A 14,523-nucleotide genomic window follows, 5' to 3' on the forward strand; every position below is an offset into this window, starting at 1 on the left:
TAGGTAGTAGATGTCCCCCACAGGACAGATGTACCTCACAGGAGGGTAACTGGTGGAAGAAATTGCATGCCTGGAAAGGCTTCCCATGAAGAAAGATTACTCTCAAGAGCTTATCCTCTGCACTTCTCCATGATGTACAAAGCTCTACTGAATTCCTGTGTCATGTCACAGAATCACATCATGCTGGAGGTTGGAAGCAACCTCTGGAGATCATCTAGTCCAAGCCTCCTACTCCAGCAGGACACCCACAACAGCTTGCCCAGGAGCACAATAGCCATGGGAGGATTGGAAGCTCGCCAGACAAGGAGACTCCACAGCCTCTCTGGGCTGCCTGCTCCCGGCCTGCAGCACCCTCACACAAAACAAGTCTCTGCTCCTGGTCAGGTGGAACCTCCTGGGTTCCACTTTGTGCCCCTTGCCCCTTGTCCTGTCCCTGGGTACCATTGAGCCTGTCCCCATCCTCTTGTCCCACACAGGCCCTTTAGCTCTTGCTGAGCATTGCTCAGATCCCCTCTGGGGCTGCTCTTCTCCAGGCTCAGCAGCCCCAGGGCTCTCAGCCTTTGCTCCTCACAGAGGACCCTCAGCAGCTTCACAGCCTCCACTGGACTCTCTTCAGTAGTTCCTTGTGTCTCTTGCACTGAACTCAGTACTCCAGATGTGGTCTCTTTTGGTAGGGTAGAGGGAGAAGAGAACCTCCCTCAACCTGCTGGCCACACTCTTCTTAATGTATGTCAGGAGCCTGTTGGCCTTCTTGCCCTCAGGTAATTCTTGCATTTCCAAAGACACTGTTCCTGATTTTGTCTGGAATGCTCTGCATCAACACTACCTGACCAAGAGCAGTGAATATTTTTTTTCTCAAGAACATTGATGCAATTGCACTGATTTTAAAATATGCATCATTTAAAAAACCAAACTCAAACCAAACCAAAACAAAACAAAAAGAGCAAAAGCAGGGAGATTGGTCATACTGATATTGTGTGCAGCTGGCAGTAAGAGTGTTTGTCCAAAGGGTTTTATTTCTGTGACAGGATGAGAGGAAATAACCTCAGGTTGCACCAGGGGAGGTTTAGGTTGTTGGATTGGTCAGGCATTGGAACAGGCTGCCCAGGGAGGTGGTGGAGTCACCACCCCTGGAGATGTTCAACCAGTGTATAGACATAGCACCTGGTTTAGTGGCCATGGTGGTGTTGGTTTGATGGTTGGACTTGATGACCTTAGGGGTCTTTTCCAACCTTGATGATTCTATGAATGATAGAATTGATTCAGTTGGAAAAGACCCCCTAAGGTCACCAAGTTCAACCACCAACCCTTATATACTGCACTTAGAAGAAACTAGGAGATGTTTTGTGTGAGGTATGAATAAACACTACTTCCATATCAAACACCTGGATTCAGGTTGTTTATCTGGGAGTTTCTGATGCAAAACAGGAAACATTTTTTACATCCCAGCTGCAAAACTCTCTTCTAGAGCCATTCCTTGTCTGCTGGTAAGATAGAGCTCGAACAAAGAATGCCAGGGCTTAGAAATGTTGTGTGTGTTGCCAGTTATACCCCAGAAAAAAAGCTGAGGAAAAAAATCTTTCTTTGGTGTGACTTGCACTGTGGTAGAGGCACTAGTTGCAAAATGCTGGTTTTATAAGTATAATTCATTATACTTTCTTTGATCCAGTGTTACAAATTAGGGTCACTCGTGTCAGGAGATTAAAACCTTTTTGTCTCTCTTTGATATCAAACTATTCTTTCCCAGTCCCTTTTATCTTGCAGAGCAGTGCTGAATTCCACAGCATCTCTTGTCAGCCCTCTCTTGTGTTGCCTTTTTATTTTTTTTTCCAGCAATCCTTTAATTGGGTTTAAAACTAATAATATTATTTAGTCATACTGTCATTTGCAACAACAGAGGCTCTTTAACATCCTCAAAATGTTAACTGGGTAAGCATATGTATTAAGAGAGACCACAAAGAATTTGGGGAGCGTGGTGGGAGTGCAAGGTAGCTAAATTGGATAGAAAAAGGGGGGGGAAGTCAAAGTAAGATTGTACATCAGAAAAACTACAGCAATCTACTGAAAATTAGTAGATGATAGTCATGAGTAGCTTACAGTGAACCACAGGTGCCAGCTTCCCTGAAGCACAGAAATAGGAACTTGGAGAAGCTTGTAAAAGGTGTCCTCAGGGAATCTTCCATTTTTTCACTATGACACCTTTAATCCTAGAATTGTCAAGCCACATGGAAAATAATAGGACTGAATAGTTCAGTCAGTTAAAAGTTAGTATTATTTCTTTTATCAAAAACATTAGGTCTTTTTCTGTGTTTCTGGAGCTGTTAGGATTTATATAAACTTTAAAACAAGTGAAGTCAAGTATTGAACCTGTATTGCTCGCTCTTTTCTTTTTCTCTTTCTTTTTTTTTTTAATTTAAGATCATTATCTGTGACTAAGCAGACTCTATTCAACAGAAAGAAAGAAAGAACTTAAAGCCAATATTTTTTAACAGATGATTCAACGAGAGGCAGAAGTGAAGAATAAGGTAACTGCTGTGGCGTTGACAGACTCTGTTCACAATGTGTGGCATCAAGAAGCTGGGAAAACTATTCGAGAGTGGATGCGAGAGGTGAGATGGGCTGCTTCTTTTTTTTTTTCTCCTAAGAGTTGGGGAACATAATGTCTGTGTATGGCTCTATAAACACCTCTTTATCTGCTGACCTCTTCCATTTCTTCAGGGTATGAAAGGCAGCGCTTTACAGGACCGTGGAAATTGTGTGCCCATTCCAGCCCCTAAAATAACCGAGATTAAAGCCATTTTTGAACTTCAAAGTTAGCAGTCAAAATAATAAGAACCAAGTCCAGCCTTCCTTCCTGCTGCACAGCCACGTAGAGGCATGAACCAAGGCAGCCCCACCAGCTGCCTGGGATCTGGAGCAGAGTCCTGGGCGCACCCAGGGCTCCTGGTTTGATCTGGTGATGGTGCAAACCTCCCCCCAGCCCCCTCCTCCAAGCCCTTTGTTGCACAACTGGCAAAAAAAAACCCAAGTCCTTTCTCTCAGTGTTTTTATGAGGTGGAATTACTTCTGAAGTGCTCCAAGGATTGCTGATGAAAAGTTGGTGATCTGAAGTTGGCTCACAGGATGTTAGGGGTTGGAAATGACTACTGGAGATCGTCGAGTCCAACCCCCATTGCCAGAGCAGGACCACAGAATCTGCTCTGGTGGATGGCCAGCAAGCAGCAAGGTGCACCACTGGGTGAAGAATGATGCCAGGCATGCATTATTGAGTTAATACTTAAATATAGGGTTGTTGAGGTTTTTTTAAACAGTATTTTTTTAACATGGGACCCTGGATGGCTGCATGTTTATGGGTCTCATCCTCACTCATGTCCATGTTCCCATTGCAGAATGCCAAATGGATGCAAATAGAGAATTTAAAGTAGTCACATCTTGAACCATTTCTTAGACTGGACTTTTTCCCATGGATGTAGTGAAACTTTGTGTATATTCTGCCTGTTCCTGACTTAACCTTCCAGTTTTATAGGCCATGACTGATGGGAATAGAGAATCACCTGGGATGCAGCCTGACAGCTCTGACTTAAATGTTAAAAGTATAAAGAATGGTAACCCCTACAGGCTCTGTCAGGGAAAAAAAAAATCCCCATTTTCTTTATGGGAAATCAAAACCTTAAAATATATGTTATGTAGTAAAACTGAGATTTTAAATCCTGTAATTTGAATCTGACAACTCCATTTTTCTTTAAGCATTTAGTCTGAATAAGAGAAGTGCATTACCTTTAATTTCATTTGCAGAAAGTAGATCTTAAAGAATAAGTTAAATGATTAATGGCCTAAAAAGTGGATGGAGTGTCATAACTTACATTAGCATTGAAAATCTCCTATAAGAAAGAAAGAATTTTACATATGTGAAGTGTGGCTGAGTGGTATTAAGACTAGCATATCACCTGGATATCTCTTACTTTAATCAGGTTTAAGGCTACTGGTAAAATGAATAATAATTAAAATATACACCTAATCGCTGCCTGTCTGTAGGGCTAATTGCTGTCATTGAAAGAATGAATTGTTAAAAAAGTAATTCTTCATTGAAGCTATCTCTCCTGTATCATTGGTAGCCTATTTTTAGTACCTATAGAAGTCATGATTTTTTGAATTTATTAGGAGCTGTGATGAATGATAAAACAAATCATCCATTTACATATCTTGACACTGCTTTCGAGCATACTTATTTCTTACAGGCAAGTGTCACATTGTATATAAAAGCTGGTTAATTGTGTGCTAATCTCCTGTATTATCTCCAGCTCTCTGATGTAGTGTTCTATCAGTAGTTAATATTAATTTTTTTTAATTTTTTTATTCTTTTTTTTTTTTCCAAATGAATGTAATACTTCATAAAAATTCTGCTTCTTTTATGTAATTTCTGCCGTCTTACACTGGCAATTTCACATTCAGCTGTTAATTAAAATTATACATGCAAATTGTAAAATGTAGAATGCCTGACGACTTTAAACCTTAAAGCCTTTGTGAAATGCTTCCATTTTAACCATTTTTTGCTTAAAAAAAAAAAAAAAGGTTACATTACTGGGTAGTGTGTTTGTTTTCTTCTTTTTTTTTTTTTCCATCGAGTTCAATAGTTTCATTGATCTACTGTTTCTTACAAAAATCTGCCATGCTTTGTGAACTTCACTTTCTAATCTCATACAGCAACCCTTCCTTTATGTTGTTCCTGCTCTCCCTGGTCCCAGAACAGTAGGGTTGCCTTGACAAATCTATTCAAAAGCCATTCCTCGCCCTTTATTGGTGGGGACTGAAGCCTTTGAAATTCTCTCCTCACTGCAACACAGCTGACATCTTCTTCCAGACAGAATGAATTAAGGAAATACAATAAGACACTTGATCTACCAGTCAAGGATCTTTCCACAGTGAGGACGGACTCCATGGTGCACAACTAGGGCAGCAAGCATCTACAAATACACAATACAAGCTTGTTTACCAGAATAGCAATCATCCATTTTTTCACAATCATGATTGATGGGATGATTTTTTCAGGAATCTGTCTGAAAATTCATTGGGCCTCTCCAGAAAAAAGAAAAAAAAAAAAAAAAGTTGTGTGGGTTGGTGGTTTAAGGTTTTAGGGGTTTGTTTTGGGTTTCTTTTTTAACTTGTCTTTTCCCCCTAATGAAGTTAATCAGGTTTACCAGTGAGGCAGAACCCCAGATTTGTGTTGAGGGGAAGCCATGTAGATCTCATAGATCAGCAAGCAACCCTGTTAAACAAGGTAGTTGCTTTATCATTAAACCTTCAGTTTGGTGTGGCTTAAGCATAATTTTATTCAGATGCTTGTTATCTAACAGTTTTAAATTCATCTGCTTCTCTGAACAGATCACATTTGCAGCAAAACACTTTAAAAAATTCATGGTAAATTCATCCTACTCAGAGTATTCAGGAATGAGAGGTAAATGTGAATCCTTCCTGAGCATAACTCCCCAAGGACCTCTATTTGCATTTTTAAGTGTTCATGCGCAATTCACCTCTCCTGTATTTCCAATCATTTGAATATTAACCTGCTACCGTGGGTTTCATTCAGTTAAGATCTATTGGTTTGTGATTTCACAACCATTCTCTCCACACTGCTCTTCCCATCAGAACACCCAGAAAAATTCTGATGTATTCATGGCTCAGCGATTCTCTCAATTTAACCTATTTAACCACTACAGAAAGGAAAAGCTTAAGATGTGTAGTAGGTAATTCAGGCACTGGATGGTCCCTGCACCTACTTAAATCCACTGGCACTCAAAGTAGCACTTCCAAGACATGCTATTTAAGCACATCTGAATTATGGTCTTACTCTTTTACTTATTTAGTGTGACACTACAATATTTCAGCACCCGTTAGCATGAGTAAACTTACATCATGTTCCTTCCAGCCCCTGCTATGTGAATTATTCTGAGTATTTTGATGTGATTGTTCTACTTAGTTGCAAACTGTATTTAGTTTTGCTCCTGGGGGGTTGGGGGTTTGGTTTTTTTTTTTTGGTTGTCTTACCCCAAAATTTCCCACCTGCTCTTTCAGAACTGCTGTAACTGGGTGTCCAGCTCTGAGCCCCTGGACACTTCCGTGGAGTCCATGCTGCCAGACTGTCCTCGTGTCTCTGCAGGTACTGTGCCCATAAGCAGCTTATTTATCTTAAAAAGCATTTTTATTTCTTTTCTGAAGGCATTTTAACCCTTCTCCTGCAAGATATGGTTCGAAGCATATGGCTGATGCTATTTTATGCAGCCCACTGCTTTGTGTGGGATTTAAGTTCTCTTGTCTACTTCTAGCTTATTATTTTCCTAGTTTTCTTTTTCTCTTTTAGTTTTAAGCACTTGGTGACACTGGAAGTAGGAGATGAAGGAAAATAATAGTGGTGCTGAAAACTGGGAGATTTATCACAGATCCTTGAAAAGGATGCAGGAAAGAAGGTTTTGAAGGAGAACATTAATGTGAAAGGCACATGAATGAGAAGTGAAATAATAAGAGACTTTCCTGAATCCTGATCAGCATTAATTCTAGTTTATGTAGCAAATTGCTTACAGCATCTGAGAGCGTTGATGTGAGATCTCTGCTGTTTTGGAAATACTCATCTAGTTGGTTTGGTTGTTTTGTTTTGTTTGTTTTTTTTTTTTTCCATTGATGACTCATAAAGCATGAGGAACACATGAAGTAATCCAACAGAGACTTTTGTTAACATGTGATAACCACCCTCCACCCCCCCCAAAAAAAAAGTAGATGTAGTTGTCAATGGAAGAGGAAAATCACTGATCTCTGTAGGAATGTAATCTAAAATACATAAAGCTGTTGCTGAGCTTTCATGTTTGATTATCAGATTTCCTAAAAGCCATAGGTAGTGTATTGCTGTGGAATATCAAATCAGGTTCAAAGGAAGGCACAGCCTATACAATATTAATTTAAACACAGGAAGAGTGTTTGACCTTGGCTCCGTGAGACGCAGTTGCTCGTTTGACAAGTTCGAGACTCGTACCAGTCTGGATTTGTGAGGTTGTTAATGAGACCTAAGCTTGCAGATGGAATTTAGTTTTCTGGAGGTTATTTTTAAGTCTTGGGAAATGGAGTGGTACTTTGTGTGAGAGCTCTCAACAACCTGTAACCTGTGGCCTGGGGTCTAACCATGCAGATCGTCAGCTGCAAGCAGATGCGGTGCAGTAGCATTGACATTGCTCTTTAGTGCTTGTGGAAGTAAATTGTCTATTACTAAAATGGTTGAAGATTCAGAGATTCAACATTCTTTTACCAACTTTGTGCGGCTTTAGGGGAAAATACTGCAGTTCAGAAGGAAAGTACTGTTTGGGAGTGAAATTCTTTCAAAGAGGATTAGCTTCTCTGATGTCTGCATTGCTGTTGTGGAAGAGTCTATGTTATAGAGGTCATTTTAGTCAGGTCAACAGGGGCTTGGATAGCAGCCAGTTGGTTTTTACAGTGCACTTTCCAAGGCTCAAAATCCTCCACTGGAGCTGCTCTTCTCTGTCTTTATGTTCATCCCATGTAGATAATGTCGGTGTTATTCTATAACAGAAATTCTCTTGTTAAAAAACAAAACAAAACAAAACAAACAACTGGTGCTTTAATAGGGGTGTGAATAAGTCTTAATTTTATGTTTCCACTGAGGGTGGGTCATGGTGGGCACAGAGCTTACACTCCACTCAACAAACTCCCAACTTCGCTGGAGTCTTTGGTAGAAGAATTGATCTACATGAGGTAAAATTTCAGCCAGTAAAAGCTGTGTAAGTTCAGTGTTTCTGCAACGCCATTAGCTGGTGAAGGGTCCAGAGAATAAGTCCTGTGAGGAGTGGCTGAGGGAACTGGGGTTGTTTAGTCTGGAGGAGACTGAGGGGAGACCTCATTGCTCTCTACAGCTCCCTGAAAGGAGGCTGGAGTGAGGTGGAAGTCAGCTTCTTCTCCCTAGTGTCGGGAGATAGAATGAGAGGACATGGCCTGAAATTCCTCCAGGGAAGGCTTAGGTTGGAGGTTAGGAACAATTTCTTTGCTGCAAGAGTGTCAGGCATTGGAACAGACTGCCCAGGGAGGTGGTGGAGTCCCCATCCCTGGAGGTGTTCAAGAAGTGTGTGGACATGGGAGTTAGGAACATGGTTTAATGGCCATGGTCGTATTGATTTGATGATCATAGAATTATAGAATCAGTCAGGGTTGGAAGGGACCCCAAGGCTCATCCAGTTCCAACCCCCCTGCCATGTGCAGGGACACCTCACACTACAGCAGGCTGGCCAGAGCCTCATCCAGCCTGGCTGCAAACACCTCCAGGGATGGGGCCTCAACCACCTCCCTGCACAACCCATTCCAGGCTCTCACCACTCTCATGACCTTGGAGGTCTTTTCCAACACAAATTCTATGATCCTATAATTCTGTGATTTAAGATCACTGGTGCTTTGGAAGTTCTCATCAGTGATTTTGGTTAAATGGAACGTATTTCCAGGTTGGCACAATGATTTAAATGGAAGCTGACTATTTCTGGGGTAGTTGTTTTGTAATGTAAGGACAATTTAAAATAGTATCACTTTCTGTGACTGGTGCAGAATTATCAACTTGCTCATAGGCTTTTGTTTATTTTTCATATATTCATATCTCATGTGGACAACTGTAAGACATTTAGAGAGGAACAAGTGAATAATTCCCACAGGACATTTGTCTGAGCAAGGACATAAGCTTGCATTAAGGTAATCTGTAATACATTTAGGAAATGCTGCTAGGTGTAGGAGCATTAGAATTTAATGTGAGAGGTTTTATTCCACTGTTTCCTGAGGACTGCAGTACTGAAATAGCCCACACTCAAATACTGGCAGCATTGCCCTTGATATTTCAGTGAGTGCTAGCAGGAGGAATCAGAGCAATGAGAGGGGATTTCTAAAATAAACCTTTTGCAGAAGGAAAAATCCCTTTTTCTGTGCAGAACCCCATCTTTTATCTGTGTTTGCACTGAGAAGTAAGTTCAGGAGTCAGTGCCTCTTGTCCACATCTCAGCTTTTCCATAAAGGGTTGGATGTTCATTCAGCATATAGTGAGTTGAAGGCAAGTCCAGTTGTTGGTGAGCAGTGCCTAGGTTGGATTATGCTTGCATTTCCCTTAAAAATCAGTATAGAATCATAGAATCACAGAGTGGTTTGGCTTGGAAGGCACCTTAAAGATCATCCAGTTCCAACCCCCTTCCATGGGCAGGGACACCTCCTACTAAACCAAGTTGCTCAAGACCCCCATCCAACCTGGCCTTGAACACCTCCAAGGAGGAGGCATTCACAACCTCCCTGGGCAACCTCTTCCAGTGCCTCCACACCCTCACTTGCAAGAATTTCTTCATAATCTCCAGTCTAAATCTCCTCTCCCAGCTCAAAGCCATTGTCCCTCATCCTATCACCACAGGCCCTTGTCAAAAGTCCCTCCCCAAATCACTGGAGATCACTAGAGATAAACAAATGGCAATCAAAATGGAAAAACAACTTGTCTTTCCAGACAGAGTTATTAAGGCTCTTGATTAGAGCATCATTAAGTAATTAAAATGCTTGCTGTAATTCATTCATGCTTTAGTTACAAAAGGGAATTAATACACTTTAATAATTAAACATTGTGGGTGTGAGAAAAACAATGCAGGGAAGGGGGGGAAAAAAGAAGAAAGAAGAAGCCATAATGAATCCAGTCTCTATCCCTGTGGCAAGAGGAGGGGTACTGAGAGGGTCCCACCTTCATGGTCTTTGCTCCACATCTCAAGGACTTGGTTTCACACTAATGCCCTAGTTTAATGCTGTCCTGCAACGTGATCATCACACCAAAGGAATTGTCCTCAGAAATCTCCCATCTAACACAGCTATCCTGTGTGGTTCATCTAATCCTGAAATCCTATCTAATCCTCTCAGCTTAGACATCTTCCATCAGACTTGGACCTTCTGTTGAGGCTCTTTGTCCAGCACCACCCATCTTGTAACCCTTCCTGTATTTTTCCAACAAGAACAAGACATTCTTCCTTATCAGAGTCCACCACCCTCCCCCTGTCATTTTTCTATTACCAGGCAGGGTTGTCCTGCATTTTTCCCCTCTACTTCTTCTCTTGCTCACAGCCTTCTCTGGTTTCCACCTTGGGAGCTCTGTAATGTGCTCAGTTGTGGCACTGTCACCACATTAGCCTGGGGGAGCTTTCTGTGAGCTTCATGCTTTCAATCTGTCTTCAAAGAACTGTTTCCTACCCTCTTCACTTTCAGCCTTCATTAGGCACCTCTGGTAGACCTGAGATCATCTTCTGCCTCAGTCTAATGAAGTCTAACCTGTATCATTGATGATGCAAAACTGGGGGGGTGTGGCTGACACCTGTCAGGCTGTGCTGCCATCCAACGTGAATTGGACAGGCTGAGAGCTGGCTGCAGGCAAACCTCATGGAGTTTAATAAGGAGTTTAAGGCAGGGTCCTGCTTCTGGGAAGGAAGAACAACAGGCACCAGGACAGGTTAGAGGCTGCCCTGCTGGAGAGCAGCTCCACAGAGAAAGACCTTGGAGTGCTGGTGGGCAGCAAGTTCTGCATGGCACAACAATGTGCTCTGGTGGCCAAGAGAGCCAATGGGATCCTGGGGTGCAGCAAGAAAGGTGTCCAGCAGGGCTAGGGAAGTTCTTCTGCCTCTCTACTCTGCCCTGCTCAGACCACCCCTGCAATCCTGTGTCCAGTTTGGGGCTCCCCAGTTCCAGAGAGACAGAGACCTGCTGGAGAGAGTCCAAGGCAGAGCCAGGAGGATGATTTGGGGACTTGAGCATCTCCCCTGGGAAGAGAGCCTGAGAGCCCTGGGGCTGTTTAGTGTGGAGAAGAGAAGGCTGAGAGGGATCTGATCAATGTCTATCAATAGCTGAGGGGTGGGTGTCAAGGGGAGGGGGCCAGGCTCTTTTGGGTGGTTCCCAGTGCTAAGCCAAGGAACAATGGGTTCAAAGTTGACCAGAGAAGATTTCAGCTCACCATGAGGAGAAACTTCTTGACAGTGAGGGTGACAGAGCCCTGGAACAGGCTGCCCAGGGGGTTGTGGAGTCTCCTTCTCTGGAGCCTTTCAAAGCCCACCTGGCTGCATTCCTGTGCAGAGTACCCTCAGTGATCCTGCTCTGGCAGGGGGTTGGACCTGATGATCTCTGGAGGTCCTCTGATATACTGTAAGACTGTGAGACTGTGAAGACTTGTCTTCCATCACAGAGGAGATAGATCCATTTCCTGCCTAAGACATAGCAAAGGTAGGGTGGGGAAAGGTGATAAGTTTAAAAGCACTGAAGATCATCACATGAAATGGAGTAGGGGTGGGAGTCTTGCTGGCTCACAGGTGGGAAGTCAGCCTGTAATTCAACACAGACAACAGGATAGGCATTTTAATGGCAGGTTGTATTTTCTGGCTGCTAACCATAGTTGTAGTTCACTGAATATCTCTCAAACCCTACAAAACTTGTCCTGGAGCAGGGACTTCACAAGCCTTTGGAAGCTATCCTACTGGAGCAGCTGCTCAGTGGGAACAGCTGAAAGGCAGGATGGGAGAAAGCAGATCCGTGGATCTGTGTCCATCTCTGTTGCTGCTCAGCAACTAAAGTACTTTGATTTCAGGGTAGTGTCCTGAACATCACCCAAGAAAGGCATTGTGAGTAGTTTTGGCAGGTATCAGCATCCTGGCCTGTACCAGGAATAGTGTGACCAACCAGGGAAGTGATTGGCACCCTGCTGTGGTCATTTTAGGCTATGCCTTTAAAAATTTTCCATAGATCTTGAACAGAAAGTGACGAAATGTAACTAAATCAGTATTGGGTGTAAAAAGGAAAATAATTATAGTTCTAAACAATCCCATTGGAGAGATGAAGGACTTAAACCAGTTGTACCAAAACAATCCATCTCTCTCTTCTCACTAGAAGCCAGATACTAACTGGCTTCTGCTTGACCTTGGCTGCACTGTTTTGGCTAAGTCCAACAAAATATTTCTCTGCTCCTTTCTCTTATCCCTTTTGTGTACAAGGGGGTAAGGGGAGGGCAGGGGGCAGAAGCTATTAGCTTCCCCTGGTCTCTGGCCAGGGGAGTCCTTGTGCTGTTCATTAATTGTAAATACCTGTAAATATTGTGTATATTTGTGCATATTCATTGCATTCCATTGTAGATTGTAGTTTTGCTTGTAAATACAGCTTTCATTTGCTTCCAGCTGAGCTGGTCTGGCAAATTTAGTGTTGGGGGGCAATTTTCAACCCACCACACCTTGTACTAGGCTCTGGAGAGGCCACACCTTAAATCTTGGGTTCAGTTTTGGGGTCCTTGCACCAAGAAGGACATTGAGGGGCTGGAGCATGTCCAGAGAAGGACAATGAAGCTGGGGAAGGGTCTGGAGAACAGGGCTGGGGAGGAGCAGATAAGGGACCTAGGGTTGTTTAGCCTTGAGAAAAGGAGGCTGAGGGGAGACCTCTCATTGCTCTCCACAGCTCCCTGAGAGGAGGTTGGAGTGAGGTGGGGGTTGGTCTCTTCCACTAGTATCAGTGATAGAAGGAGAGCAAATGGCCTGAAATTGTGCCAGGGGAGGGTTAGGTTGGAGATGAGCAAAAATTTCTTTGCTGTAGGAGTGGTCAGACATTGGAACAGGCTGCCCAGGGAGGTGATGGAGTCACCATCCCTGGAGGTGTTTAAGAAATGTGTGGCCATGGCTCTTGGGGACATGATTGAATGGCCATGGTGGTGTTGGGTTGATGGTTGGACTGGATGAGCTTAGAGACCTTTTCCAACAGAAACAATTCTACAATCCTAAATGTGGCTTTTGTTCTCTTCAAGATGAGTATGTTGGGGTGCCTCATGGGGAGCTCTTTAGTGTTGGGATAAGACACATTCCTTGGCTCGTGTGTTTCTGCCAGTGAAAGCTTTTTCTGTAGGACAGAAGATTAAACTTTGCAGTGTTTTGCCAAAGTGGATAAGAACCAACACTCATTTGCATAATCAAATAAAAAGAAGTTATTGTAATGTTAGTAAAATGAATTGCCTAACCAAATCCTTTTAAACCCTTTCTAGTCTACCTCCCCCCCCCCCCCCCCCCCCCAATCACTAGTGACTCTTTTACCAGTTGCAGCCAGTGTAGTTCAAAATATTGTAAAATAAGGAAATTGGAACATCAAAAGACAAACAAGATGGCACAGTGGAATGAAACATTGACAGTAACCAAGCAAAGCTCATTTCATGGCAGAGCCTAAGCCTAAACATAGAAAAAAAGTGCAAAAATTAATTCATGTTGCTGAATAAAGTGATCTCAGGCTGGCAAGAGAAAAAAAAAAAAACAGTTTGGGGGGACAGATATGACCCATGCTAGTGGTGCTTTCAGCAGTATCACGAGTGCATCCTCAGTCCTTCCTGGTACCAAACCTCAATCTGGAGTCTATGCAGTGTATAAAACATTTAATTTAGGTAAGCACAAGTGTTGTGGTTTGAAGCTGGTACATCAGCCTAGTGTCTTAGTTATAAACCAGAATAGGAACTTGTTGGACATCTTTGAGGAAAAGGTAAATAAAGTAGGGAATTGGGTTTTGTTACCTTGAATGCAGAAAACATCATTAATATTATTTCTGCCAAGCTACAGAAGGTGTTTGGGGTTTGTAGAGACAAATAAATGGAAGGGAAAAATTGTCTTCCCACAATGGTGAAGGGACCTCTGAAGTTTATGTGACCCAACTCCTGCTCAAGCAGGGCCACCTGGAGCCAGTTGTCCAGGACTGTGTCCAACCTCCCCATAAGCTATGTGCATGTCTATAAAGTAATCATGAACATGGTAGTTAATATTCACCTAAAATTGTGAAGGGTTGCCCCAAATTCCAACAGAGTCATGCCATAACCATGTGGTGGGCTGGACAGTTGGGTGGGTTTCAGTCCATACATGAGCAAGTATGGAGTGGAGATAGTGGAGGTCTTCAGAGCTGAGGTAAGACAGTCATCTTTGTGTGTGTCAGCACCAAAAGGAGGTCCTTCATGTAGCACAGAGATTCAGAAGGTCGCTGAGGGAACTGGGGTGGGTTAGTCTGGATAAGAGGAGGCTGAGGGGAGACCTCATTGCTCTCTACAACTCCCTGAAAGGAGCTTGTACTGTGTTGGGTGTTGGTCTCTTCTCCCTGGTATCAGGTGATAGGACAAGAGCAAATGGCCTGAAATTGTGCCAGGGGAGGGTTAGGTTGGAGATGAGGAACAATTTCTTTGCTGCAGGAGTGGTCAGGCATTGGAACAGGCTGCCCAGGGAGGTGGTGGAGTCCCCATCCCTGGAGGTGCTCAAGAAATGTGTGGCCATGGCACTTTGGGGCATGGTTTAATGGCCATGGTGGTGTTGGGTTGATGGTTGGACTGAATGATCTTAGAGGTCTCTTCCAACTGAAATAATTCTATGCTTCCATGTTTCCTTGCTTTGCTCTTCTAAACCTTGAGGGGAAGGTGAGCTGGTGGTTGTTTCTGATGGACCTTTGTCCCAACAAGGAGCAGGGTTG

At 43.1% G+C, this 14,523-nt stretch overlaps 1 protein-coding gene across 2 annotated transcripts in view; it reads left to right on the forward strand.

Annotated features, from left to right (window-relative positions):
• Positions 1-14,523, forward strand: part of FAM172A (family with sequence similarity 172 member A) — a 341,242-nt gene that overhangs the window by 231,064 nt on the left and 95,655 nt on the right. For both annotated transcript variants that reach the window (XM_054397940.1, XM_054397941.1), the window contains 2 exons: positions 2,493-2,609; positions 6,073-6,157. In XM_054397940.1, the coding sequence (XP_054253915.1) occupies positions 2,493-2,609; positions 6,073-6,157 (202 nt within the window). The remainder of the gene's footprint in view (positions 1-2,492; positions 2,610-6,072; positions 6,158-14,523) is intronic.

The sequence above is a fragment of the Indicator indicator genome, chromosome Z (genome assembly GCF_027791375.1).
Source record: "Indicator indicator isolate 239-I01 chromosome Z, UM_Iind_1.1, whole genome shotgun sequence".
Taxonomy (NCBI): domain Eukaryota; kingdom Metazoa; phylum Chordata; class Aves; order Piciformes; family Indicatoridae; genus Indicator; species Indicator indicator.